Source organism: Cebidichthys violaceus, unplaced genomic scaffold (assembly GCF_023349555.1).
Source record: "Cebidichthys violaceus isolate CVI_PGR_0920_01 unplaced genomic scaffold, fCebVio1.0.p SCAF_3, whole genome shotgun sequence".
Lineage (NCBI taxonomy): Eukaryota > Metazoa > Chordata > Actinopteri > Perciformes > Stichaeidae > Cebidichthys > Cebidichthys violaceus.
The window spans coordinates 2,389,630-2,415,108 of record NW_027176483.1 but is presented as its reverse complement, the minus strand read 5'-3'; the positions used below and the strand labels follow the sequence as shown (position 1 = coordinate 2,415,108).

The 25,479-nt window shown below is 43.4% G+C and overlaps 3 protein-coding genes across 3 annotated transcripts in view; all 3 read left to right on the top strand.

Moving 5' to 3' along the window:
* Positions 1 to 10,703, top strand: part of LOC137881874 (peroxisomal succinyl-coenzyme A thioesterase-like) — a 31,077-nt gene extending 20,374 nt beyond the window's left edge. The window contains exons 2-11 of the mRNA XM_068724055.1: positions 1,767 to 1,968; positions 2,405 to 2,504; positions 2,591 to 2,781; positions 3,010 to 3,179; positions 3,503 to 3,622; positions 6,279 to 6,361; positions 6,565 to 6,658; positions 7,308 to 7,388; positions 9,080 to 9,224; positions 9,449 to 10,703. Of these exons, the coding sequence (XP_068580156.1) occupies positions 1,773 to 1,968; positions 2,405 to 2,504; positions 2,591 to 2,781; positions 3,010 to 3,179; positions 3,503 to 3,622; positions 6,279 to 6,361; positions 6,565 to 6,658; positions 7,308 to 7,388; positions 9,080 to 9,224; positions 9,449 to 9,585 (1,317 nt within the window). The 5' untranslated portion in view covers positions 1,767 to 1,772 and the 3' untranslated portion in view covers positions 9,586 to 10,703. The remainder of the gene's footprint in view (positions 1 to 1,766; positions 1,969 to 2,404; positions 2,505 to 2,590; positions 2,782 to 3,009; positions 3,180 to 3,502; positions 3,623 to 6,278; positions 6,362 to 6,564; positions 6,659 to 7,307; positions 7,389 to 9,079; positions 9,225 to 9,448) is intronic.
* A 323-nt stretch (positions 10,704 to 11,026) lies between these two features.
* LOC137881927 (peroxisomal succinyl-coenzyme A thioesterase-like) lies at positions 11,027 to 18,074 on the top strand. The gene is made up of 11 exons (XM_068724129.1): positions 11,027 to 11,181; positions 12,343 to 12,539; positions 12,650 to 12,749; positions 12,836 to 13,026; positions 13,280 to 13,449; positions 14,784 to 14,903; positions 16,169 to 16,251; positions 16,458 to 16,551; positions 16,915 to 16,995; positions 17,136 to 17,277; positions 17,989 to 18,074. The coding sequence occupies exons 2-11, from the start codon at positions 12,344 to 12,346 to the stop codon at positions 18,072 to 18,074; spliced, it is 1,263 nt and encodes a 420-aa protein (XP_068580230.1). The 5' UTR covers positions 11,027 to 11,181; position 12,343.
* A 704-nt stretch (positions 18,075 to 18,778) lies between these two features.
* On the top strand, positions 18,779 to 24,788 carry LOC137881078 (peroxisomal succinyl-coenzyme A thioesterase-like). The gene is made up of 10 exons (XM_068722809.1): positions 18,779 to 18,976; positions 19,087 to 19,186; positions 19,273 to 19,463; positions 19,717 to 19,886; positions 21,221 to 21,340; positions 22,606 to 22,688; positions 22,895 to 22,988; positions 23,352 to 23,432; positions 23,573 to 23,714; positions 24,426 to 24,788. Exons 1-10 carry the CDS (start codon positions 18,781 to 18,783, stop codon positions 24,560 to 24,562), a joined length of 1,314 nt encoding a protein of 437 aa, XP_068578910.1. The 5' UTR covers positions 18,779 to 18,780; the 3' UTR covers positions 24,563 to 24,788.
* The last annotated feature ends 691 nt before the right edge of the window (positions 24,789 to 25,479 follow it).

Here is a 25,479-nt window from a genome sequence, read left to right as displayed (position 1 = left end):
ATATACCTTTCCTTGACACCTGATGACCCCAGAAGCTTAGCTGCTTTTTTAGATTGTCTTAATAAGATCAACTGTTGGATGGCACAACATTTTCTTCAACTCAAAAACTCAAAATTAGAAATCATAACATTTAGTCCTCCAAACCCTATCACTCCCATTAAAAGGGCCCTTGGTCCCCTGTCTGTTAACATCAAGTCCACTGCCAGAAACTTAGGAGTAGTTTTTGATTCAGATTTAAGCTTCAAACCACGAATCACAAAAGTTGTTGAGTCCTGTTTTCTTCAAATAAGAACCATCTCCAAAATCAAACCACTCCTCTCTCACCCTGACCTGGAAAAAGTAATTCATGCGTTCATCTTTTGAAGACTCGACTACTGTAATAATAATACTGTATTATCGCTCTGGCATCAACCAAAAGTCACTCTCTCGCCTCCAACTAGTTCAGAAGGCAGCAGCTCTGCTTCTCACTGGTTTTAACAGATGACATCACATCACCCCAATCCTGACTTCTCTTCATGGCTCCCTGTTGGTTTTAGAATTGATTATAAGATGTTACTGATCACTTTTAAAGCACGTCTGGCCCCAACATATATAGAGGAAATATTGACTCCCTATGATCCAGCTGGCAGCCTCAGATCCTCGGGGGGGGGTCGGGGGGTCTTCTGTCTGTTCCAAAGTCGAGGCTCAAGCTAAAGGTGACCGGGTTCTTGACATCAGGGCCCCCGGCTTTGGAACGACCTGCCAGAGGAGATAAGGCTCTCAGAATCAGTAACCTCTATTAAATCACTTCTTAGAACACACTGTTAGGTGATGTTGTTGCTTTTCTGTTTTATTTCTGTTTTATTTTTATAAAACAGAATAAATACTAAATTATTTTACTTAGTAAAATAATTTAGTAAAATCAACAAATAAAATATATACGTATATATATATATATATACGTATATATATACGTGTGTATATATATATGTATATATATATATATATATATGTGTGTATATATATATATATATATACATATATATATATGTATATATATATATATGTGTATGTATATATATATATACATATATATATATGTATTGCTGTATTGCTGAATTCATATTAAGTCTGTAAGTTTAGTCAGGTACTAATGTCCACAGGTTAGTATTTGTTATATTCCCAGTCTGTAGTCTTGGTGTCCTACCTGTGGGTGATATAACTAAATGCCTTGATAGTTAATTGCTGCTAACTGTTAGCTATTCCCATTTAATGGGACGATTGAGTGTAGATAGCGGTCACCATTGTGGCCTCATGGTTCCACCTTGTGGCCGTGCTGAGCTATATCGGTGCGTGCCATGCCGTTGTTCACAATGCTTTAATGGTTTTCCTTTGAAGGTTCTTTTTTAAACAGAAGTACAAAAAAATGTCCACCGAAAGGGCGGGTTAGGAGACTTTGTATTAAATTACAGTCATTTAGCAGACGCTTTTATCCAAAGCGACTTACAATTCAGATTCTATCATACCGTACAGCTACGGGAGCAGTTTTGGGGTTAAGTGTCTCGCTCAAGGACACACCGTCATGCAACTAGTGGAGCCGGAGCCGGGGATCGAACCGCCGATGATTGAAGGACAGCCCTGTTCTCCACTTAGCCACAGTTGCCCAGACTTCACCTCTCTACAATGGTAGACAGTGCCTCAGAAAGGGCTCTCGTTCTGTAAAATACTGTATGTCTGTGCAAAAAGCATTGGTTTTAATGCATTTGGACAATTGTTTTGGGTCTCAGTTCAGGATGGACAGGAAGCAGTGCTGCGTGAAGCTGTCCGTCCAGCCGTCCAGAGGGCTCATGGATGAGAAGTTCATCGTCCTGGTCCAGAATGTCCTCCCTGATTCCCAGCTGACCGTCTACACCCTCCACCAGTGTGAAGACGGACACAGCTGGGAGGCGTTCGCTCACTACACCGCCAACGCCACTGGGACTGTTAACGGTATGCGGTTCAATACCTAGACCGGGAAAAAACAGGGAATTAATTTCATTGATTGTGTGAGAAGTTTACAGGATAAGTATGAAGACATTTTAAAAAACAATTTTACTAAATTTTTGTTACATTTGGTAATTGCGTTACTAGAATGGTACATTTGTTTGAATAATTTACAGGTTTTACTGTTTGAAGTATAACTATTACAATTTTGTCTTAAGGATAGAAATTAAACGTTTTTAAATTTACGCAGTTTTACAAATAATGTGCAGCTTTTAGAACCCAAATCAACAAATTCACTGACATTAAAAACTGAAAGTTTGGAGAAAGATTTTTCTAATTTAAAAGATTCAGCAGTCTTGATAAAAGTAAAATTGATTAAAACTGGTCATATAAGTTGAAATTCTGAAACATTTTAATTTGTTTATACCCTTTTACCCTACAGTTTCAGAGGATCCCAGTCTGGGCGGGACATATTCTGGGGTTGAACCGATGGGTCTGATGTGGAGCCTCAGACCAGTTCCAGGCAGCAAACCTGGACTCAGGTAGGCCAACAAAGATAGAGATGTTCAGATGAAACCAATCAATACTGAATCAGTATCAGAGTCAACTCTTTACCATCATCCCTCAGGATGAGGAAGATGAACGTCCAGACTCCCATGGAGGTCATGGTCTCAGTGTACCAGGGTTACCTGACTGAGGGCTTTGTGGACCAGGTGCCGTTGGCCGGTGTGGTGGTGGAGCGCTGGTACATGGCGCCCGGCGTCCGCAGGATCCCGATTACAGAGGGCGGACTCACAGCGACCCTCTTCCTCCCCTCAGGTAGGACCAGAACAGAGTCTGGAGGGAGGTGTTCTCTGGCTGGAGCGCCGGTGTGACGGGGATGAACATTAACCATGAAAGTTAACCAAGTTCAGCTTGAGTTAGTTGAGTCTGTTGGATTAAACCGTGAGAAATGAAGGTAGGAATGATTCCATCAGAGAAAAACATCACTAAAAACAGTTTACATGACGATGATGTTTGTTTATTTCTGTTTTGTCTCGTCTGAAGGTCCGGGTCCGTTCCCCGGCCTCCTGGACCTGTGGGGGGGTGGAGGGAAGTTGGTGGAGTATCGCGCAGCGCTGCTGGCCTCCCATGGCATCGCCTCCCTGGCCCTCGACTACCTGACGCCTAAAATCACCAGGGAAACTGGGAAGATGGTGGACAACGAGTATTTTGAGGTAAGACTGATCTAAAACACGTTCATTCAGAAACGTACATATATTGTTTCTATCGTCCTCACCGATTGCACACACGTCTACTAATAGTGCAAATAGTGTCCGCCCATTCATGAACCTCAGAGTCACACACAGGATTTTAGAAATACTGAGAACATGTCGGAGCAAGTGAAGAGACCCGATGAAACTTTTCTGCCACTGAACTATCCCTTTAAACGGAGAGGTCACATTTCATGTACGTGTATACGATGATACTAATAATGTTTTTAAAATGAATCTACCAACAATGTGTGACACCTTTTTCTGACATGTTTCCCCTGCTGCAGACGGCCTACAGAGTCCTGGAGCAGCATCCTCAGATCCTCGGCAGCAGGATCGGCATGTTGGGCCTTTCCTTCGGCACCAGTATCACTCTCAGAATGGCGGTTTACTCCCAAGTTGTGAAGGTAAGAAAGCTATAACAGAGTTACTGTCATCATCTTGACACAGTTTAATGTCTCTTCCCTAGCTGAAGCCATAGACTGCATAAAATAGGGACGTAGTCTCCGTGACATCACATACAGGTTTTTTAAGACCCGCTGTGAAGCTCAAAGTGGGCGGCTACGACCGTCTCCATCTTGCCCGATGCTGCTTTCACATGGAATCAGACGTTATACGGACACCTTCTGGACAGCACAGGAAACGCGCCCCCCCCCCAAAAAAACCCCCAAAAAAACCAGTCGGACAGAATGATAGGACGGCAAAAAAACAAACAAAAAAAACCTACGCATGATGAATATGAAATTAAATATATCAAACTAAATTGTTGGGATCTATCACGAGCGTGTTTGGTTATTAGCAAATATGAAAAACTAAATTATTGACATCAATAAAATTATTAATGTCAATAAGATTATTAACAATTATTAATAATAACGGGGCACCACCCTGAGAACAGGGACCAATAACCAAACTATAAATTAAGTCTCATAATTAGTGTTCACTCACAATGTCAATAAGCAAAGTACTATTTCACATCCAGAGTGAACGGTGAAGGTTTGAATTCGAGCACAGACCACGTATCCAGCTACTATCACAATACAAATGCACAAAGTAATCGCAGAAAGCTTCTCTTTAAAGTGTAACAGAGTTTATTAAATTCTAATAACGTGGATCAAAATCAAATAGTATCTAAACCTAACAACAACTACTATACAATTATGAGCACAGGGAAGGTGCAGGTGATTAGACACAGCAGGGTTCAATTAAGGGCGGGGCAGACAATCACAGAGGCGGGAAACTGACAAGGACAGGAAATTAAATTAACACAGGACACAAGAGGCAGGGAAAGTCAAAATAAAACGGAAGAAACAACTAAACAAAAACCCAAAACCGTGACAGGGTTTTAGTAAAAGAGGAGGGAAAAAGAAAAAGGAGGGGGGACACTCAAAACAAGGCAGCTCCTCACCAACACGGCAAAACATGGAGATTGCTATTCTATCACACAAAAACACAACTGGCGAACTTGAATTCAACCAGCCACTGTTCTGCTCTTTGAACTGATTGCCAACTTCACTCACGATGACTTATCTAACACACCACGGTTGCAGCAGTATGAAATACAACAGTAGTTTCTTCACAGCGCTAACGGCACTCGGCGGTCCGTGAGCATACACAAGAATCTGTTATAACAATACAGTAAACTCAAACAAAACAAAGCAAGGTAATAAACACACTCTGACCTAACTATGCCCAGACACTAAGCCTCTTACTGCGAGAGTCGCCGTGGTCGACTTGGACCTTCGAGTTCCTTGGTTAAAACTCGTGATCCGGAGCTTCAAGCTGCACGCCGATAAACCTCTGTGTGGCAAAGAGTTTTCCTCAGAAATTAAGGGAATTCTTCTTCCTTATGACCAGCAAAATGTTGACGTTAACGGGGAGAGAACGGGGCATAGAAGTTATCCATTCTCTTCCTCGGGATCCAAAAAAAAAAGTCTATTCATCCAGCGAAGTTAAGACTATGACCTAGGGTTTCTTAAAAAGCAAAGTTGTTTCTGTGCCTCCTTGCCTATGAATCGAATTGCGTGGAATGGCAAAGAGCTAGGGGTGACTCAGAGTTTTATATCTTCAGGGACAGGCAGGGCTGCAGCACAGGAAGTCCTGGGGTGTCTGTGGCTCTCGTCCAATGACACCCCAGTGTTTAGTTTGAATGAAAAGTCACACTTAGGTGTGACTTAGCGTCTCCTGAAGTTTGGTGTTATCTTAAACTCAAATCAGGCTTTTGACACCTCTGCAGGCCTTGCAGGCCCTGCAAGCCCATTTGTTCAGAGCACATGGTGAAATCTCAACAAAATTATTTCAGGTCTATTTTATGTAGTTATTCTGGTAATGCATGTAGCTCTAAAATAAAGGTTTATCTTAACATTCTGTGGCAAACTTAAACAACTTTCTCCTTGTGTGAGGGAGCTTCGTAACACCCGGTTATAAATTCTGTCGCGGTGGACAGAGAAGAGATACAAATATTTAAACTTTGGCCTGCTCTCTCTGACAGCCTCACCTAATGTTATTGTCCTGTTCGCTCCACAAACATGATGTCTGGTTTGCCGTCTGCCTGATTCCATGTGAATGCAGCATAACTGATCAATTAAAAAATGTGAGCTGGATCGTCGTGGAGTTGAGGCGGAAGATGCAGCAGAGCAGACAGCTAGCAGCTAGCGGCCTGAGATGACACCCACCTGTCACTCAAAGCAGCCACGCTGCTTATATTAAGTCTTAATATAATTAAAATGGGTGAGTTGTTTTAAAAATTGAGCCCTAGTACAGTTTTGGGGGTTATTACCTTTAGAGACCAGACCCGTTTCTTATACCAGGTGATAAACATGTTTATTTCTGCTGTAAAGTTTGGCATTTTAACTTGGAGGTCTATAAAGATCAACTCGCTTTAGGAGCCTCAAGTGACCATTTGACCTTTGTAGTTTTTCTGTTCTGTGTCACTTATTGGATATTTTTCTGTCCATTGTCATGAGTTCAGATATCAGGTTTCAGTCTTAGCGGATCAAGTGTAAACCTGTGTGTGTGTGTGTGTGTGTGTGTGTGTGTGTGTGTGTGTGTGTGGTCTCCCAGCTCAGGTGTGCAGTGTGTATTAGTGGGAGTCACGTGCAGCCGATCGACGGATCTGTGGAACAAATATTGGCTTTCATTGACGGGTAAGTTGATCTGACTTCAGTTACTTTCAGAAGTTCAACAACTCAACTACTAACGGTCAGATTGTTGTTAAATGTGCTGATGACTCTCCTGCTCTCCAGAGAATGAACCTTAGATTCTAATGACGCTGTGATCTTTCCTCTAGTGTCACCCTTACGACAAATGAGCTTTCTATGAAGCATTTATCTTTTTTTTGTCCTATCAGAAATGGTGATAAGACTCGATTCAACGAGGAAAACCATGTGATCTCGCAAGATCTGCTGCTGCCCATCCCCACCGACCCCTCACTCAAAGTGGACGTGAGTACCACCAGACAGAACCTTTTCTGCATACTCCTCTAACAGTTGTTTTTCTTGATTTTTTTATTTAAATTTTTTAGTTTGAGTTTTGGCTTCATTTAATCGCACAATATTTCTGAGCAAAAACTAAACCATGAACGTTATCACTACCACTTAATCACTTAACTACCATGGCACCCCATAATATCTTTTTGTTGTTTCTTAAAGCATATCACATGGACAACTGTTTCATGTTACCTCTCTCTGTGCTTTCTGGGTAGTATTTTGATTGTCAAGTTTACAAAAATGAGGAACATCTCCAAAATCTACAGATAAATTAAACTATTTCCACATGTGTTGGCAGGCGATACAGAAAACATTTGTGGATTTTATTGTGCAAGATTAAAAGGAGTTATTTGACAACTTTTTGCTCCTTTGAATAATAGATGTGTGACAGTTGTCGTAGTTAATGAAAGTCCAAACTGGAGGTTTATGTATAAAAGTCCAAACTGGAGGTTTATGTATAAAAGTCCAAACTGGAGGTTTATGTGTAAAAGTCCAAACTGGAGGTTTATGTGTAAAAGTCCAAACTGGAGGTTTATGTGTAAAAGTCCAAACTGGAGGTTTATGTATAAAAGCTGAAACGCTGCTGCTGTTTGTGTCTGAGCAGGTGGGACGTCTCCAGTGTCCTCTGCTGCTGGTTGTGGGTGAGGACGATCAGAACTGGCCCGCCTACGAGTCTGCAATGGACGTGAGTTTACTGACATGACGACATATTATATATATGTATATACTTATATGTATATACGTATATACTACAAAGATGTATATACGTATATTTGGTGTTTAACAATACACATATTCATATTGAACCATTTGGTACGAGGCTCACAGTTCAGTACGCATTATGAACCGAACAATGCGTTTGAATAATACCATTGCATTTGGAAAAACTTAAATGTTCTCGGTGGAGCCACTGCGCTCAAGATGGCAACCCACCCGACGTAACAGACAACGTGCTGTCTGACACGCCCACCACGGAAAGAAAACATTGTACTCTGGTGAGGCACGTTTGTTCTGTGAGGCACGCTACGCTAAACTAGCTTAGCGGGAAAACCAACAACAGCACACATGCTACAAACTCAAATCAAATCAAAAGATATTTAATAACTACAGAAGCAAAACAGTTACAAACCGAATACACTATTAATAACAAAACAGACATGTCAATTTCATGAAAGTGAGGCCCTGTCTGGTCTGAAGATGGCCCAGGATTCACAGTCCTCTTGTCCCTCCAAAGTCTCTAAAAAGTTCTCACCTCACAACCGTCGATCAGCTCAACGATTGGCTGAAATCCAGTAAGCTCCCCTCTTGGCCTATGACCCATTGTTCTGGGCAGACACCTCGCCCCAGCCAGCACCTATCCTCCCCCCGCTCCTGGCACATCCCTCAAACCCCCCCCCCCCTCACCACAGACACTCAATACACATTCAATGACCACACTCCCTGGTTTAAACTTCTACAAGCAAACATGTTATGACATATTATATAACAATTATACCTTTGGTTTAAAACTTATAAGTAAACATTGACATAAAATAGCCACCACTAGGGGTGCTATTAAACATACTAGGAATGCTTTTAAACTTTAAATTCCTCACATAACGACACATTAGCTCACTACTGAATGAGAGATGAAGAGCCATGTTCTTCAGACACGCCCCCTTGAGAGTCTCACCAGTGAGGATTTGGCATTTATGCTTTTTTGCTGTATTGAAAAAGTGCCAAAACGTATCGAACCGTGGCAGCACTGTATCGTATTGAACCGAACCGGGAATTTTTTTAATCGTTACACCCCTAGTACGCCCACCAATGTGTTGTCACATTGTGTGTTAAGTTATTTTGTTTTCATGTACACCCAACATGTTTTTACAGTGAAGTATATTCTGGCAATAGTTTTAGAAGTGACTTTTAAAAGTTCTATAAGTGACTTCACTTTGTATAGAATGTACATTCCATCCTGTAGCCAGCAGGGGGCAGGCTAACGTGAGGGTGAGGAAGTAATCGAGTTAAATGAAACCTAGAGGTGTAGCAGATATTGCTATTTTATTTTGGTTAACAGGACTTACAACTCAGTAAGTAAGCTAAGTAAGTGTTAAAATGTGAAAGTGGACAACTTGTATGATTGTATTGACAGTATTTTTGGAGGTATTTTCACATGACATGGTATAACAGACATTATAGATATGATTTGAATATGGTAAATAAATGTGATTCTGCAGAGCGAGGCAAAATTTATTCGTCCTGTTTGCAGAAACTATTATCTGGCTATTTGGTACCAGTCCTGGTACCTGCAACATATACATATGGCAACGGCCAGGGAGTGAAATCATCAAAGAATTATGAGATGATTTGTTTTTTTTTTTGCTTCCTGTGGTCCAGATGAAGGAGATGATGCAGCGGGCGGGGAACGAACACCTGCTGACTGTCCTGTCGTACCCGAACGCCGGTCACCTCATCGAACCTCCGTTCACGCCGTTCGCCCGATTCAGCACCTTTAAAACAGTCACCACCCCACCTCACACAGGTAGGTACACCTTCACGGGGTTCCTGCTGCTCCTTAAAGTGTCCTAAAAGATCTTATTCATAGTTATGGTTTGAAATCTTAGGTGATGCCTGGATTTTGATTGGTTCTCAACAGGCCACCTGCACAAAAAGTACTTAATGTGGAGCATGAATTAATACCGACTCTGCGAGATGACTTGAGTTTGGAGGTTGGACGGCTGTTTCAGTTGCCTGTTGTCTTTGCAGTAATGGTTCTGTGGGGCGGGGAGACGGTGGCACATTCTCGCGCTCAGGAAGACGCCTGGAGGAAGACGCTGGTCTTTCTGAGGGAGAATCTGTACGGCGGCTCAAACCCTGGTGCAACTTCACTTTCCAACCTGTAACCAAGTCAACGCCTGTTAATTATGAAGTCTCTAACTGGGAAGAGCTACTTCAGGAGCCTCTGGTTCAGCAAGTAAAAGTCTTGTTCATGTGTCCTCGTAGATAATATTACGTAACTCACGTTTCATGCTTTGATTGACATGAGAAGTTCCTGGTTGAATCAGTACAAAAGATGAATAACTGGTAATAATATTAAAGTTTAATTATTTATTTACTCATCAAATTTACAAAGTGCTTTCATCATCACACTCTTCAGCTTATGTTCAAGGTTGCAATTTTTTTTGATGACATCTAGCTGTTGTTCCTTTTGAGATTACATGTACTTACTGTTTTATTGGTTCGGTCAAAAGCATCCAAAGATATTTAGTTTACTATGATAGAAAACAGAGAAAACCATCAAAACCTCATACTGGAGAAGCCGACAGCAGAGGATTGTTTTTGATTAATACATTATCGAACCGTATTTACATTTTCTGTGGATCGATTCATAAAGACAGAGATCTGTTTTTTTATTTTTTTATCCTGCATTCTGTAATAATATAAATGTACCATCATTACATTAATAACATACAAAATGAATAAACATGTTTCTGCGAATCACTTGTCTACAGTTACAAATTTTCACTTTTCGTCAGATATCATACGAATCGTTGAACGATGATATGTTTTATTGCTACATACATGACCAGACGCTCGCTAACGTTACGCACACTAACTACGCTAAACCTGCGAGTTTTTCCTTGAAGGAGTTTGATACTTCTTTGACATATTTTAGTTTAAAAGACTAACTTAAAAATACATTTAAAAAATCCCCAACGTTCAGTCCTGGATATCTGCTTAAAAAGATTATGATATTGTTGGACCTGTAAAATAAAGTCTTGCCTAAATAGCTTTTCAGAGCTTATGAATAGTAACTTCTCCAACTCTTGAAGAAGATGATGAAGAATTACTTTATTAATAATTAATAATCCCACTTGCACTTTACAAGTATATGACACATGATACGTAAACGTTCAACATAAAGAGATGAGTACGCCTGTACTTTTGTGTGTTTTTGATTAAATCTGGAGTTTTGGTGACTTAAAGGTGGCATCTTGTGTGACTAAATAAATTAATAAATATCCTCTGATAATGTGGTTTTGTTGTTCCATCTTTAATCCTTAATGTTACTGTATAAATGTTAATACAGGCGTCACACACAGGTGTCGTTTTTACGTCTCCAAGGTTCCACTGGTTGCCCCGTGTTTGACGTCCCATTGCAATGAATTGTGGGTGATTGCTTTGAGCAAAGTCTGCATCTAATGCTGACTTATGGAAAGTTTTCATAAAGGGCTCAAATTGTCTGCGAGAGAGCCCTCAAACACTCCACCATTTGACAGTGGGACAGAAATGTCCCCTGGGTGCGGAGGTTTGGGATTGAGCCAGAGTCTATGGTCCGGGACGCGGTGATGTTTCTGTGGGAGGAGATAAGAGCTCTAAACTGAGGCTAAACTCCAGACCAGAAGTAAAAGTTTGATTTAGAGTTTGATTCACACGGATTCAGTCACAGATTTGTCTCCAGACGCTGACGACAAAACCCTGAAGACAACAGATCCGAGGTCAGTAAGTGGTTCATTCACCATAACGAAGCATTTTGAGGGTTCATGAAATGAGACTTTGACCTGTTGAACTCGGACTGAAAGTAACGTTACGTTAAGTATTAATACCACACTGTTGGGTCATGAATAGAAAAGATTTAACTGAAGTACAAGAACCTCAAATTAGTTCTTTTGCACAGCATACATGAGTGAATTTACATTCCACCTGTTACAAAGTTCACACCACTTGGACTGTTCCACCTCCCCTCTTAGAATGGTATGCTCCGCCTCTATAATAATAATAACTTCATTTATATGGCACTTTAAAGGCATATGTCTATGGTGTATGTACAGTTTGGGTGATTCCTGCTCAGTTTCATTTCTGTGACTGCTGGTCATTCTAATTCAATGCGCCTCCGTTTGGTCCTTACTCGTTTGTAAACTCATTGTATTGCTGAATTCATATTAAGTCTGTGAGTTTAGTCAGGTACTAATGTCCACAGGTTAGTATTTGTTATATTCCCAGTCTGTAGTCTTGGTGTCCTACCTGTGGGTGATATAACTAAATGCCTTGATGGTAAATTGCTGCTATTCCTATTTAATGGGGTGATTGAGTGTGGGTAGTGGTCACCATTGTGGCCTCATGGTTCCACCTTGTGGCCGTGCTGAGCATATCGTGCCATGCCGTTCTTCACAATGCTTTAATGGTTTTCCTTTGTTTATTTTTCCGAGTTCAGAAACCACGCAAATACCTACTTCCAAGTACAAATTACAAAGGTATTTCTGTACACCCTGTCAAGTCAAACTCGGCAATAAAGTTTCTATCTGGACCTACTGGACTATTTGTGATTTGACCAGAGTGATGATAGGGTGTGAATGGCAGGACCTGAAATGACAAGGAGAGTTAGAAACAGGTGAAAACAATCTAATCTGAAGGGGAATTTGTGACGGAAAGGGTTCTCTTTCTATAAAATGTATAGATCTACTGTAAGTCTGGACATTTGGACAAAAAGGTAAATAACAGATGAATTTAATTAACATAACTTTCCGGTTAACTGAATTCACCATCTTCCATTATCAGGAAATACAGTTTCCTCTCTTCTCTCTCGTGGTATCAGTCCAGTCCGATTAGTTTGATTATTTTATCATATCTGTCTCTGGTTGTTTTGTGTCTCAGTTCAGGATGGACAGGAAGCAGTGCTGTGTGAAGCTGTCCGTCCAGCCGTCCAGAGGGCTCATGGACGAGAAGTTCATCGTCCTGGTCCAGAACGTCCTCCCTGGTTCCCTGCTGACCGTCTACGCCCTCTACCAGTGTGAAGACGGACACAGCTGGGAGGCGTTCGCTCACTACACCGCCAACGCCACTGGGACTGTGAACGGTATGCGGTTCAATACCTCGACCTGAACGTATTTTGTTTTAGAACTATGCAACAATTTGGAAAGAATGAACATCGAAATGAGAAATATTTCTTCATGCCTTTTACTTCAGTTTCCGAGGATCCCAGTCTGGGCGGGACATATTCTGGGGTTGAACCGATGGGTCTAATGTGGAGCCTCAGACCAGTTCCAGGCAGCAAACCTGGGCTCAGGTAAGCCAACAAAGATAGAGATGTTCAGATGAAACCAATCAATACTGAATCAGTATCAGAGTCAACTCTTTACCACCATCCCTCAGGATGAGGAAGATAAATGTCCAGACTCCCATGGAGGTCACAGTCTCAGTGTACCAGGGTTACCTGACTGAGGGCTTCGTGGACCAGGTGCCGTTGGCCGGTGTGGTGGTGGAGCGCTGGTACATGGCGCCCGGCGTCCGCAGGATCCCGATTACAGAGGGCGGACTCACAGCGACCCTCTTCCTCCCCTCAGGTAGGACCAGAACAGAGTCTGGAGGGAGGTGTTCTCTGGGTGGAGCTCTGGTGTGACGGGGATGAACATTAATCATGAAAGTTAACCAAGTTCAGCTTGAGATAGTTGAGTCTGTTAAATTAAATTGTGAGAAATGAAGGTAGGAAAGATATGAATAATGTTTCCATCAGAGAGAACATAAACAATAAATAAATAAACAATATCATCGTCTTTTAAACTGTGAACTGTTTTTGGTGTTTTGTCTCGTCTGAAGGTCCGGGTCTGTTCCCCGGCCTCTTGGACCTGTGGGGGCGTGGAGGGAAGTTGATGGAGTATCGCGCAGCGCTGCTGGCCTCCCATGGCGTCGCCACCCTGGTCCTCGACTACCTGACACCTAAAATCACCAGGGAAACTGGGAAGATAGTGGACATTGAGTATTTCGAGGTAAAACTAAAATCTAAAACACATTCATTCATGAAAACAATCTAAGATGAAGTTGACTTTGTGACAGAACCTCCCCCTCTAGGGACGGCTCTTGACATCCCACTGGGTTTGTCCGGATGAGTCTGGTGTTATTTTGTGATCAGGAAGGGATCCGGTATACTGCGAGCCGGGACCCATGAGCGCTCTTCAGGACCATAACCCTCCCAGTCCACTCGGTACTGCACTCCCCTACCCCATCGGCGAGATTTGAGCAGGCGACGGACCGTGTAGGCAGGTGCCCCATCGATGAGCTGGGGGGTTGGCGGGGGTCTGGGGAGGGCTGAAGCGGACTCTCCTTGACAGGTTTAATCCTGGAGACATTGAAGGTGGGATGAATTCTCATGGACGATGGCAGACGAGGATGGATGGCTGCAGGATTGATGACTCGAGAAGCAGGGAATGGGCCCACAAAACGAGGAGCCTGCCTCCATGTGTGTCGGCACCACTGGATGAATGCCTGGACTGAAGACTGAAGAGTGGTGGCTGGTATCCCCGAGCACACTGGAAAGGTGAGAGGCCGGTTGCTGAACTGGTAAGGGTGTTGTGGGCATACTCGACCCACAAGAGCTGCTTAGACCAGGAGGAGGGGTTGCGGGGAGGAGAGACAGCGTAAAGCTGTCTCCATCTCCTGATTCATTCTCTCAGCTTGCCCATTAGATTGAGGATGGAACCCCGATGACAGACTGACTAGGGCTCCCAGCAACCTGCAAAACTCGGACCACCACATTATTGGACAGATCATGCAGTTGGAAAACATCTTGTAACATGTTCAGCATGGGAGTGCTTTACCTTGTCTTCCACCTCCCAGGTTACCGCACCAATATCGCACTCAGGAGAGAGGATACCTTCAGGATGGGAAGGAGAGCTCTCAGGCTGGAACTGACGAGACAAGGCAGCGGGTTTGACATTCTTGGAGCCTGGTCTGTATGAGAGTCAAAACTCAAAACGGTTAAAAAACAGGGCCCACCTAGCTTGACGAGGTCAGTCGCTTGGCCGAACGTATGTAATCCAGATTTTTGTGTTCTGTCAAGACCACAAACGGCTGCTCCGCTCCCTCCAACCAGTGTCTCCATTCCTCCAGTCCAAGTTTTACCGCCAACAACTCCCGGTTCCCAATGTCATAATTCCTCTCCACGGGGGACAGCTTCCGGGACAAGAAGGCACATGGGTGAACCTTTTGGTCTTCAGCCGACCGTTGAAAAAGAACCATGGCGTCCACCTCCACAATTAACTTTTTAAAATGAATCTACCAACAATGTGTGACACCTTTTTCTGACATGTTTCCCCCGCTGCAGACGGCCTACAGAGTCCTGGAGCAGCATCCTCAGATCCTCAGCAGCAGGATCGGCATGTTGGGCCTTTCCTTCGGCACCTGTATCACCCTCAGAATGGCGGTTTACTCCCAAGTTGTTAAGGTATGACGGATATAACAGAGTTACTGTCAGCATCTTGACGCAGTTTAATGTCTCTCCCCTAGCTGAAGCCATAGACTGCATACAATACGGATGTAGTCTCTGTGGCGTCACACACAGGTTTTTTAAGATCGGCTGTGAAGCTCAAAGTGGGCGGCTACAACCGTCTCCATCTTGCCCGATGCTGCGTTCACATGGAATCAGATAGATGACATATGGACAACACGTTCTGGACAGCACAAAAACAAACAGACAAACAGTCCGACAGAATGATAGGAGCGTGTTTGGTTATCAATACAGTAGAATTATTAATGTCAATAACAATTATTAATAATGGGGCAGCTGAGAACCACGTATCCAGCTATTATCACAATACACATGCACAAAGTAATCACAGAAAGTTGCTCTTTTTAAAGTATAACAGTTTATTAGTTTTTTAAATAAAATTATAAAGTTTATTAAATTCTAATAAGGTTGATCAGAAAGAAAAAGAAAATGGGGGGTGACTCAAAACAATGCAGATCCTCTACCAACGTCAGTCGCGGTGACTGGTGTATGAAATACAAAAATAGTTTCTTCACAGCGCTAACGGAACTCTGCGGTCCATGAGCATACACAATAATCTGTTATAACAATACAGTAAACCTAAACAAAACAAAGCAAGGTAATAAACACACGATGACCTAACTATGCCCAGACACGAAGCCTCTTACTGTGAGATGACTTCGTCGTGGTTGATTTGGTCCTTCGAGTTCCTTGGTTAAAACTCGGGATCAGGATCTTCAACCTACACGGCAATAAACCTCTGTGTCGCAGACTAATAAAGGTAATCAAGGGAATTCTTCTTCCTTATGACCGGCAAAATGTTGACATTAACAGGGAGCGAACAGGGCATAGAAGTTATCCATTCTCTTACTCTATAGTATAGTATAGTAGTAAGGTCATAGTCTATTCGTCCAGCGAAGTTAAGACTATGACCTAGGGTTTCTTAAAAAGCAAAGTTGTTTCTATGTATAAAATGGAGGTTTCTCTTAACGTTGTGTGGCAAACTTAAACAACTTTCTCCTTTTTGCGATGGACGGAGAAAAGTTTAAAATATTTAAACTTTGGGCAGCTCCCTCTGACAGCCTCATCTAATTTTATCGTCCTGCTCGCTCTTGTCCAATAACATGATATCTGAGTTCAGATATCAGGCTTCAGTCTCAGCTGATCATGTGTAAACCTGTGTGTGTGTGTGTGTGTGTGTGTGTGTGTGTGTGGTCTCCCAGCTCAGGTGTGCAGTGTGTATTAGTGGGAGTCATGTGCAGCCGATCGACGGATCTGTTGAACAAATAATGGCTTTAATTGACGAGTAAGTTGATCTGACTTCAGTTACTTTCAGAAGTTTTTGGTTCAACAACTCAACTACTGCAGATTGTCGTTAAATGTGCTGATGACTCTCCTGCTCCCCAGAGAATGAACCTTAGATTCCGTGATCTTTCCTCTAGCGCCGCCCTCAGGACAAAGTGAGCTTTCTATGAAGCATTTATCTTTTTTTAATTTTTTTTGTCCTATCAGAAATGGTGATAAGATTCGATTCAACGAGGAACACCATCAGATCTGGCGAGATCTGCTGCTGCCCATCCCCACCGACCCCTCACTCAAAGTGGACGTGAGTACCACCAGACAGAACCTTTTCTGCATACTCCTCTAACAGTTCATGTTTTCATTGTCTTTATCTGTGTTTTCAGTCTGAAATATTATTTATTTTATTGTGGGAGTTTTGCCTGTATTTAACCGTACAATATTTCCCAGCGAGAACTAAACCATGAACGTTGGTCAATACGAAATTCTGAACATATCTATTGCCTCCACGCCGCTCTCAACATGGTGAACGCAAATTTTTACGCGCAGGTAGATTATGTACAAAGTCAATGCATAGACGCAAAACAGTGAGTATAAATAATGTGTAAAAGTCCAAACTGGAGGTTTATCTGTAAAAGCTGAAACGCTGCTGCTGTTTGTGTCTGAGCAGGTGGGACGTCTCCAGTGTCCTCTGCTGCTGGTTGTGGGTGAGGACGATCAGAACTGGCCCGCCTACGAGTCTGCAATGGACGTGAGTTTACTGACATGACAGCATCCTGTTTTAATAACATGTGTGCTTGTTATTAAAACAAGTGTTTTAAAAGAGGAAGACGTCATGAAATCATCTGAGAATTATGAGATGATTTAGTTTTTTTGCTTCCTGTGGTCCAGATGAAGGAGGTGATGCAGCGGGCGGGGAACGGACACCTGCTGACCGTCCTGTCGTACCCGAACACCGGTCACCTCATCGAACCTCCGTTCACGCCGTTCGCCCGAGCCAGCAAAAAAAAAGTCAGCACCACATCTAAAACAGGTAGGTACACCTTCACGGGGATCCTGCTGCTCCTTAAAGTGTTATTTGTAGTTATGGTTTGAAATCTTAGGTGATGCCTGGTTCTCAACAGGCCACCTGCACATAAAGTACACAAAAGAGGACAGATAATGCTAAGCTAGAGACAGTTGGGGTTCAGACAAGAACACAAAGTCCTCTGTTATTTTATATTAAGAATCTGGATTATGTCTTTTTCTGTCTGAACGGGCAATATGTGAAAAATACTTCTCACCAGTGCATCGTTCATGGTCTCGTTTGGACTAGTTTTTCACCAGTAAACGTATCATACAAGACACAACAGATACATCAGTCCATTCGGTTGTAGTACGCGGTCATGCCTCTCTCTCTTTATGCAACTCCATAGCAAGCAATTCCATAAACAACCCTCTAGATGGTGCTTCAAGCTCTCACTGCTGAGAGATCAGACGAGAGAGTGAGCATCCTTCATGGGCCTAAATGACTCTCCAAACAACTCTAAATAACAAATAAATGAACACAATTTTGAATCCAGCAAGTAAAACACAATTTTAATACAAAACCTCATTCAGGAAATGTCTTGCAAATAAACTATTGTGCTAGACTATAGGCTTTTCAGTGGAAAGCATCTTGTCTCCCACACAGTAATTGACCATAAAAACACACATTTACCGTTCACCGAGCATTAACTGTGTCGGTTACCTGTTGTCTTTGCAGTGATGGTTCTGTGGGGCGGAGAGACGGTGGCACATTCTCGCGCTCAGGAAGACGCCTGGAGGAAGACGCTGGTCTTCCCTCTGTGAGTTTAGTCAGGTACTAATGTCCACAGGTTAGTGTTTGTTATATTCCCAGTCTGTAGTCTTGGTGTCCTACCTGTGGGTGATATAACTAAATGCCTTGATGGTAAATTGCTGCTATTCCTATTTAATGGGGTGATTGAGTGTGGGTAGTGGTCACCATTGTGGCCTCATGGTTCCACCTTGTGGCCGTGCTGAGCATATCGTGCCATGCCGTTCTTCACAATGCTTTAATGGTTTTCCTTTGTTTATTTTTCCGAGTTCAGAAACCACGCAAATACCTACTTCCAAGTACAAATTACAAAGGTATTTCTGTACACCCTGTCAAGTCAAACTCGGCAATAAAGTTTCTATCTGGACCTACTGGACTATTTGTGATTTGACCAGAGTGATGATAGGGTGTGAATGGCAGGACCTGAAATGACAAGGAGAGTTAGAAACAGGTGAAAACAATCTAATCTGAAGGGGAATTTGTGACGGAAAGGGTTCTCTTTCTATAAAATGTATAGATCTACTGTAAGTCTGGACATTTGGACAAAAAGGTAAATAACAGATGAATTTAATTAACATAACTTTCCGGTTAACTGAATTCACCATCTTCCATTATCAGGAAATACAGTTTCCTCTCTTCTCTCTCGTGGTATCAGTCCAGTCCGATTAGTTTGATTATTTTATCATATCTGTCTCTGGTTGTTTTGTGTCTCAGTTCAGGATGGACAGGAAGCAGTGCTGTGTGAAGCTGTCCGTCCAGCCGTCCAGAGGGCTCATGGACGAGAAGTTCATCGTCCTGGTCCAGAACGTCCTCCCTGGTTCCCTGCTGACCGTCTACGCCCTCTACCAGTGTGAAGACGGACACAGCTGGGAGGCGTTCGCTCACTACACCGCCAACGCCACTGGGACTGTGAACGGTATGCGGTTCAATACCTCGACCTGAACGTATTTTGTTTTAGAACTATGCAACAATTTGGAAAGAATGAACATCGAAATGAGAAATATTTCTTCATGCCTTTTACTTCAGTTTCCGAGGATCCCAGTCTGGGCGGGACATATTCTGGGGTTGAACCGATGGGTCTAATGTGGAGCCTCAGACCAGTTCCAGGCAGCAAACCTGGGCTCAGGTAAGCCAACAAAGATAGAGATGTTCAGATGAAACCAATCAATACTGAATCAGTATCAGAGTCAACTCTTTACCACCATCCCTCAGGATGAGGAAGATAAATGTCCAGACTCCCATGGAGGTCACAGTCTCAGTGTACCAGGGTTACCTGACTGAGGGCTTCGTGGACCAGGTGCCGTTGGCCGGTGTGGTGGTGGAGCGCTGGTACATGGCGCCCGGCGTCCGCAGGATCCCGATTACAGAGGGCGGACTCACAGCGACCCTCTTCCTCCCCTCAGGTAGGACCAGAACAGAGTCTGGAGGGAGGTGTTCTCTGGGTGGAGCTCTGGTGTGACGGGGATGAACATTAATCATGAAAGTTAACCAAGTTCAGCTTGAGATAGTTGAGTCTGTTAAATTAAATTGTGAGAAATGAAGGTAGGAAAGATATGAATAATGTTTCCATCAGAGAGAACATAAACAATAAATAAATAAACAATATCATCGTCTTTTAAACTGTGAACTGTTTTTGGTGTTTTGTCTCGTCTGAAGGTCCGGGTCTGTTCCCCGGCCTCTTGGACCTGTGGGGGCGTGGAGGGAAGTTGATGGAGTATCGCGCAGCGCTGCTGGCCTCCCATGGCGTCGCCACCCTGGTCCTCGACTACCTGACACCTAAAATCACCAGGGAAACTGGGAAGATAGTGGACATTGAGTATTTCGAGGTAAAACTAAAATCTAAAACACATTCATTCATGAAAACAATCTAAGATGAAGTTGACTTTGTGACAGAACCTCCCCCTCTAGGGACGGCTCTTGACATCCCACTGGGTTTGTCCGGATGAGTCTGGTGTTATTTTGTGATCAGGAAGGGATCCGGTATACTGCGAGCCGGGACCCATGAGCGCTCTTCAGGACCATAACCCTCCCAGTCCACTCGGTACTGCACTCCCCTACCCCATCGGCGAGATTTGAGCAGGCGACGGACCGTGTAGGCAGGTGCCCCATCGATGAGCTGGGGGGTTGGCGGGGGTCTGGGGAGGGCTGAAGCGGACTCTCCTTGACAGGTTTAATCCTGGAGACATTGAAGGTGGGATGAATTCTCATGGACGATGGCAGACGAGGATGGATGGCTGCAGGATTGATGACTCGAGAAGCAGGGAATGGGCCCACAAAACGAGGAGCCTGCCTCCATGTGTGTCGGCACCACTGGATGAATGCCTGGACTGAAGACTGAAGAGTGGTGGCTGGTATCCCCGAGCACACTGGAAAGGTGAGAGGCCGGTTGCTGAACTGGTAAGGGTGTTGTGGGCATACTCGACCCACAAGAGCTGCTTAGACCAGGAGGAGGGGTTGCGGGGAGGAGAGACAGCGTAAAGCTGTCTCCATCTCCTGATTCATTCTCTCAGCTTGCCCATTAGATTGAGGATGGAACCCCGATGACAGACTGACTAGGGCTCCCAGCAACCTGCAAAACTCGGACCACCACATTATTGGACAGATCATGCAGTTGGAAAACATCTTGTAACATGTTCAGCATGGGAGTGCTTTACCTTGTCTTCCACCTCCCAGGTTACCGCACCAATATCGCACTCAGGAGAGAGGATACCTTCAGGATGGGAAGGAGAGCTCTCAGGCTGGAACTGACGAGACAAGGCAGCGGGTTTGACATTCTTGGAGCCTGGTCTGTATGAGAGTCAAAACTCAAAACGGTTAAAAAACAGGGCCCACCTAGCTTGACGAGGTCAGTCGCTTGGCCGAACGTATGTAATCCAGATTTTTGTGTTCTGTCAAGACCACAAACGGCTGCTCCGCTCCCTCCAACCAGTGTCTCCATTCCTCCAGTCCAAGTTTTACCGCCAACAACTCCCGGTTCCCAATGTCATAATTCCTCTCCACGGGGGACAGCTTCCGGGACAAGAAGGCACATGGGTGAACCTTTTGGTCTTCAGCCGACCGTTGAAAAAGAACCATGGCGTCCACCTCCACAATTAACTTTTTAAAATGAATCTACCAACAATGTGTGACACCTTTTTCTGACATGTTTCCCCCGCTGCAGACGGCCTACAGAGTCCTGGAGCAGCATCCTCAGATCCTCAGCAGCAGGATCGGCATGTTGGGCCTTTCCTTCGGCACCTGTATCACCCTCAGAATGGCGGTTTACTCCCAAGTTGTTAAGGTATGACGGATATAACAGAGTTACTGTCAGCATCTTGACGCAGTTTAATGTCTCTCCCCTAGCTGAAGCCATAGACTGCATACAATACGGATGTAGTCTCTGTGGCGTCACACACAGGTTTTTTAAGATCGGCTGTGAAGCTCAAAGTGGGCGGCTACGACCGTCTCCATCTTGCCCGATGCTGCGTTCACATGGAATCAGATAGATGACATATGGACAACACGTTCTGGACAGCACAAAAACAAACAGACAAACAGTCCGACAGAATGATAGGAGCGTGTTTGGTTATCAATACAGTAGAATTATTAATGTCAATAACAATTATTAATAATGGGGCAGCTGAGAACCACGTATCCAGCTATTATCACAATACACATGCACAAAGTAATCACAGAAAGTTGCTCTTTTTAAAGTATAACAGTTTATTAGTTTTTTAAATAAAATTATAAAGTTTATTAAATTCTAATAAGGTTGATCAGAAAGAAAAAGAAAATGGGGGGTGACTCAAAACAATGCAGATCCTCTACCAACGTCAGTCGCGGTGACTGGTGTATGAAATACAAAAATAGTTTCTTCACAGCGCTAACGGAACTCTGCGGTCCATGAGCATACACAATAATCTGTTATAACAATACAGTAAACCTAAACAAAACAAAGCAAGGTAATAAACACACGATGACCTAACTATGCCCAGACACGAAGCCTCTTACTGTGAGATGACTTCGTCGTGGTTGATTTGGTCCTTCGAGTTCCTTGGTTAAAACTCGGGATCAGGATCTTCAACCTACACGGCAATAAACCTCTGTGTCGCAGACTAATAAAGGTAATCAAGGGAATTCTTCTTCCTTATGACCGGCAAAATGTTGACATTAACAGGGAGCGAACAGGGCATAGAAGTTATCCATTCTCTTACTCTATAGTATAGTATAGTAGTAAGGTCATAGTCTATTCGTCCAGCGAAGTTAAGACTATGACCTAGGGTTTCTTAAAAAGCAAAGTTGTTTCTATGTATAAAATGGAGGTTTCTCTTAACGTTGTGTGGCAAACTTAAACAACTTTCTCCTTTTTGCGATGGACGGAGAAAAGTTTAAAATATTTAAACTTTGGGCAGCTCCCTCTGACAGCCTCATCTAATTTTATCGTCCTGCTCGCTCTTGTCCAATAACATGATATCTGAGTTCAGATATCAGGCTTCAGTCTCAGCTGATCATGTGTAAACCTGTGTGTGTGTGTGTGTGTGTGTGTGTGTGTGTGTGGTCTCCCAGCTCAGGTGTGCAGTGTGTATTAGTGGGAGTCATGTGCAGCCGATCGACGGATCTGTTGAACAAATAATGGCTTTAATTGACGAGTAAGTTGATCTGACTTCAGTTACTTTCAGAAGTTTTTGGTTCAACAACTCAACTACTGCAGATTGTCGTTAAATGTGCTGATGACTCTCCTGCTCCCCAGAGAATGAACCTTAGATTCCGTGATCTTTCCTCTAGCGCCGCCCTCAGGACAAAGTGAGCTTTCTATGAAGCATTTATCTTTTTTTAATTTTTTTTGTCCTATCAGAAATGGTGATAAGATTCGATTCAACGAGGAACACCATCAGATCTGGCGAGATCTGCTGCTGCCCATCCCCACCGACCCCTCACTCAAAGTGGACGTGAGTACCACCAGACAGAACCTTTTCTGCATACTCCTCTAACAGTTCATGTTTTCATTGTCTTTATCTGTGTTTTCAGTCTGAAATATTATTTATTTTATTGTGGGAGTTTTGCCTGTATTTAACCGTACAATATTTCCCAGCGAGAACTAAACCATGAACGTTGGTCAATACGAAATTCTGAACATATCTATTGCCTCCACGCCGCTCTCAACATGGTGAACGCAAATTTTTACGCGCAGGTAGATTATGTACAAAGTCAATGCATAGACGCAAAACAGTGAGTATAAATAATGTGTAAAAGTCCAAACTGGAGGTTTATCTGTAAAAGCTGAAACGCTGCTGCTGTTTGTGTCTGAGCAGGTGGGACGTCTCCAGTGTCCTCTGCTGCTGGTTGTGGGTGAGGACGATCAGAACTGGCCCGCCTACGAGTCTGCAATGGACGTGAGTTTACTGACATGACAGCATCCTGTTTTAATAACATGTGTGCTTGTTATTAAAACAAGTGTTTTAAAAGAGGAAGACGTCATGAAATCATCTGAGAATTATGAGATGATTTAGTTTTTTTGCTTCCTGTGGTCCAGATGAAGGAGGTGATGCAGCGGGCGGGGAACGGACACCTGCTGACCGTCCTGTCGTACCCGAACACCGGTCACCTCATCGAACCTCCGTTCACGCCGTTCGCCCGAGCCAGCAAAAAAAAAGTCAGCACCACATCTAAAACAGGTAGGTACACCTTCACGGGGATCCTGCTGCTCCTTAAAGTGTTATTTGTAGTTATGGTTTGAAATCTTAGGTGATGCCTGGTTCTCAACAGGCCACCTGCACATAAAGTACACAAAAGAGGACAGATAATGCTAAGCTAGAGACAGTTGGGGTTCAGACAAGAACACAAAGTCCTCTGTTATTTTATATTAAGAATCTGGATTATGTCTTTTTCTGTCTGAACGGGCAATATGTGAAAAATACTTCTCACCAGTGCATCGTTCATGGTCTCGTTTGGACTAGTTTTTCACCAGTAAACGTATCATACAAGACACAACAGATACATCAGTCCATTCGGTTGTAGTACGCGGTCATGCCTCTCTCTCTTTATGCAACTCCATAGCAAGCAATTCCATAAACAACCCTCTAGATGGTGCTTCAAGCTCTCACTGCTGAGAGATCAGACGAGAGAGTGAGCATCCTTCATGGGCCTAAATGACTCTCCAAACAACTCTAAATAACAAATAAATGAACACAATTTTGAATCCAGCAAGTAAAACACAATTTTAATACAAAACCTCATTCAGGAAATGTCTTGCAAATAAACTATTGTGCTAGACTATAGGCTTTTCAGTGGAAAGCATCTTGTCTCCCACACAGTAATTGACCATAAAAACACACATTTACCGTTCACCGAGCATTAACTGTGTCGGTTACCTGTTGTCTTTGCAGTGATGGTTCTGTGGGGCGGAGAGACGGTGGCACATTCTCGCGCTCAGGAAGACGCCTGGAGGAAGACGCTGGTCTTCCTGAGGGAGAATCTGTACGGCGGCTCAAACCCTGCAGCGGCCGCATCGTCGCACCTGTAACACCAAGTCTGGGCTGTGGTGCTGTACCACCACCGCCTGTACATTGAGGAAATTAGGAATTATTTTAACAGTGGATCAAATAGTGTCTGGTCCTCCGCTTGAAATATTACACCACGTAATAATCAAAACACGATGGCTGTTATTTGTTATGTGCATCAGAGAAAGTGTGAAAATTGTTGCGCTTGACAGCGTTGAACTCGCATAAACTTAAATCTTCAAAATGTAATCGTTTGTTTTGTATATTTTCTGAAGCTGGTGGACACGAAGTGAAGCGGTTTTGGGGCGTGGCTTAGGTGTGTGTGTGACACGACGACAACCTCCGGTTCTGCAGAGTGAAGTCAAAGCTTCATGTGTTAAAGCTGCATTCTCTCTAGTGACCACCAGGGGGCGGCTCCTCTGGTTGTATAGAAGTCTAGTCTAAAATGACTCTACTTCTCTCTTGATTTATTCCCTCAGTAAACATTGTAAACATGAGTTTATGGTCTCAATCTCTAGTTTACAGTCTTCTTCAATACAGCATGATGTTCATTTAGTACATTATGCTCCATTTAGAGTCAAACACACCATAAAGCAGGGGATGATTTAGGGGCGGGGCTACATGCTGATTGACAGGCCACGCCTCCTCAGTCCATATATGGTCACTTACGTTCATTGGTTGCAAAAAAAATACAACATGGCAGTCCACAGCTCCGCCCACCTCTTATACAGTCTATGGTTCTTAGCGTAGCTGCTGCATTAGCATCAGTTACATCAGAACTGGAGATTATTTCTCCATTAAAAATGATGTTTTTTCTCTCTTCTGCCCCAGAGGAGCGTCAGACGCTTCATTTCCAGCATTCTGGTGGATTGTTTTTATGCATCAATTCATGGCGTAAATGTATTTCTGTTCAGGCGCCATGGAGACAATTCAACATATA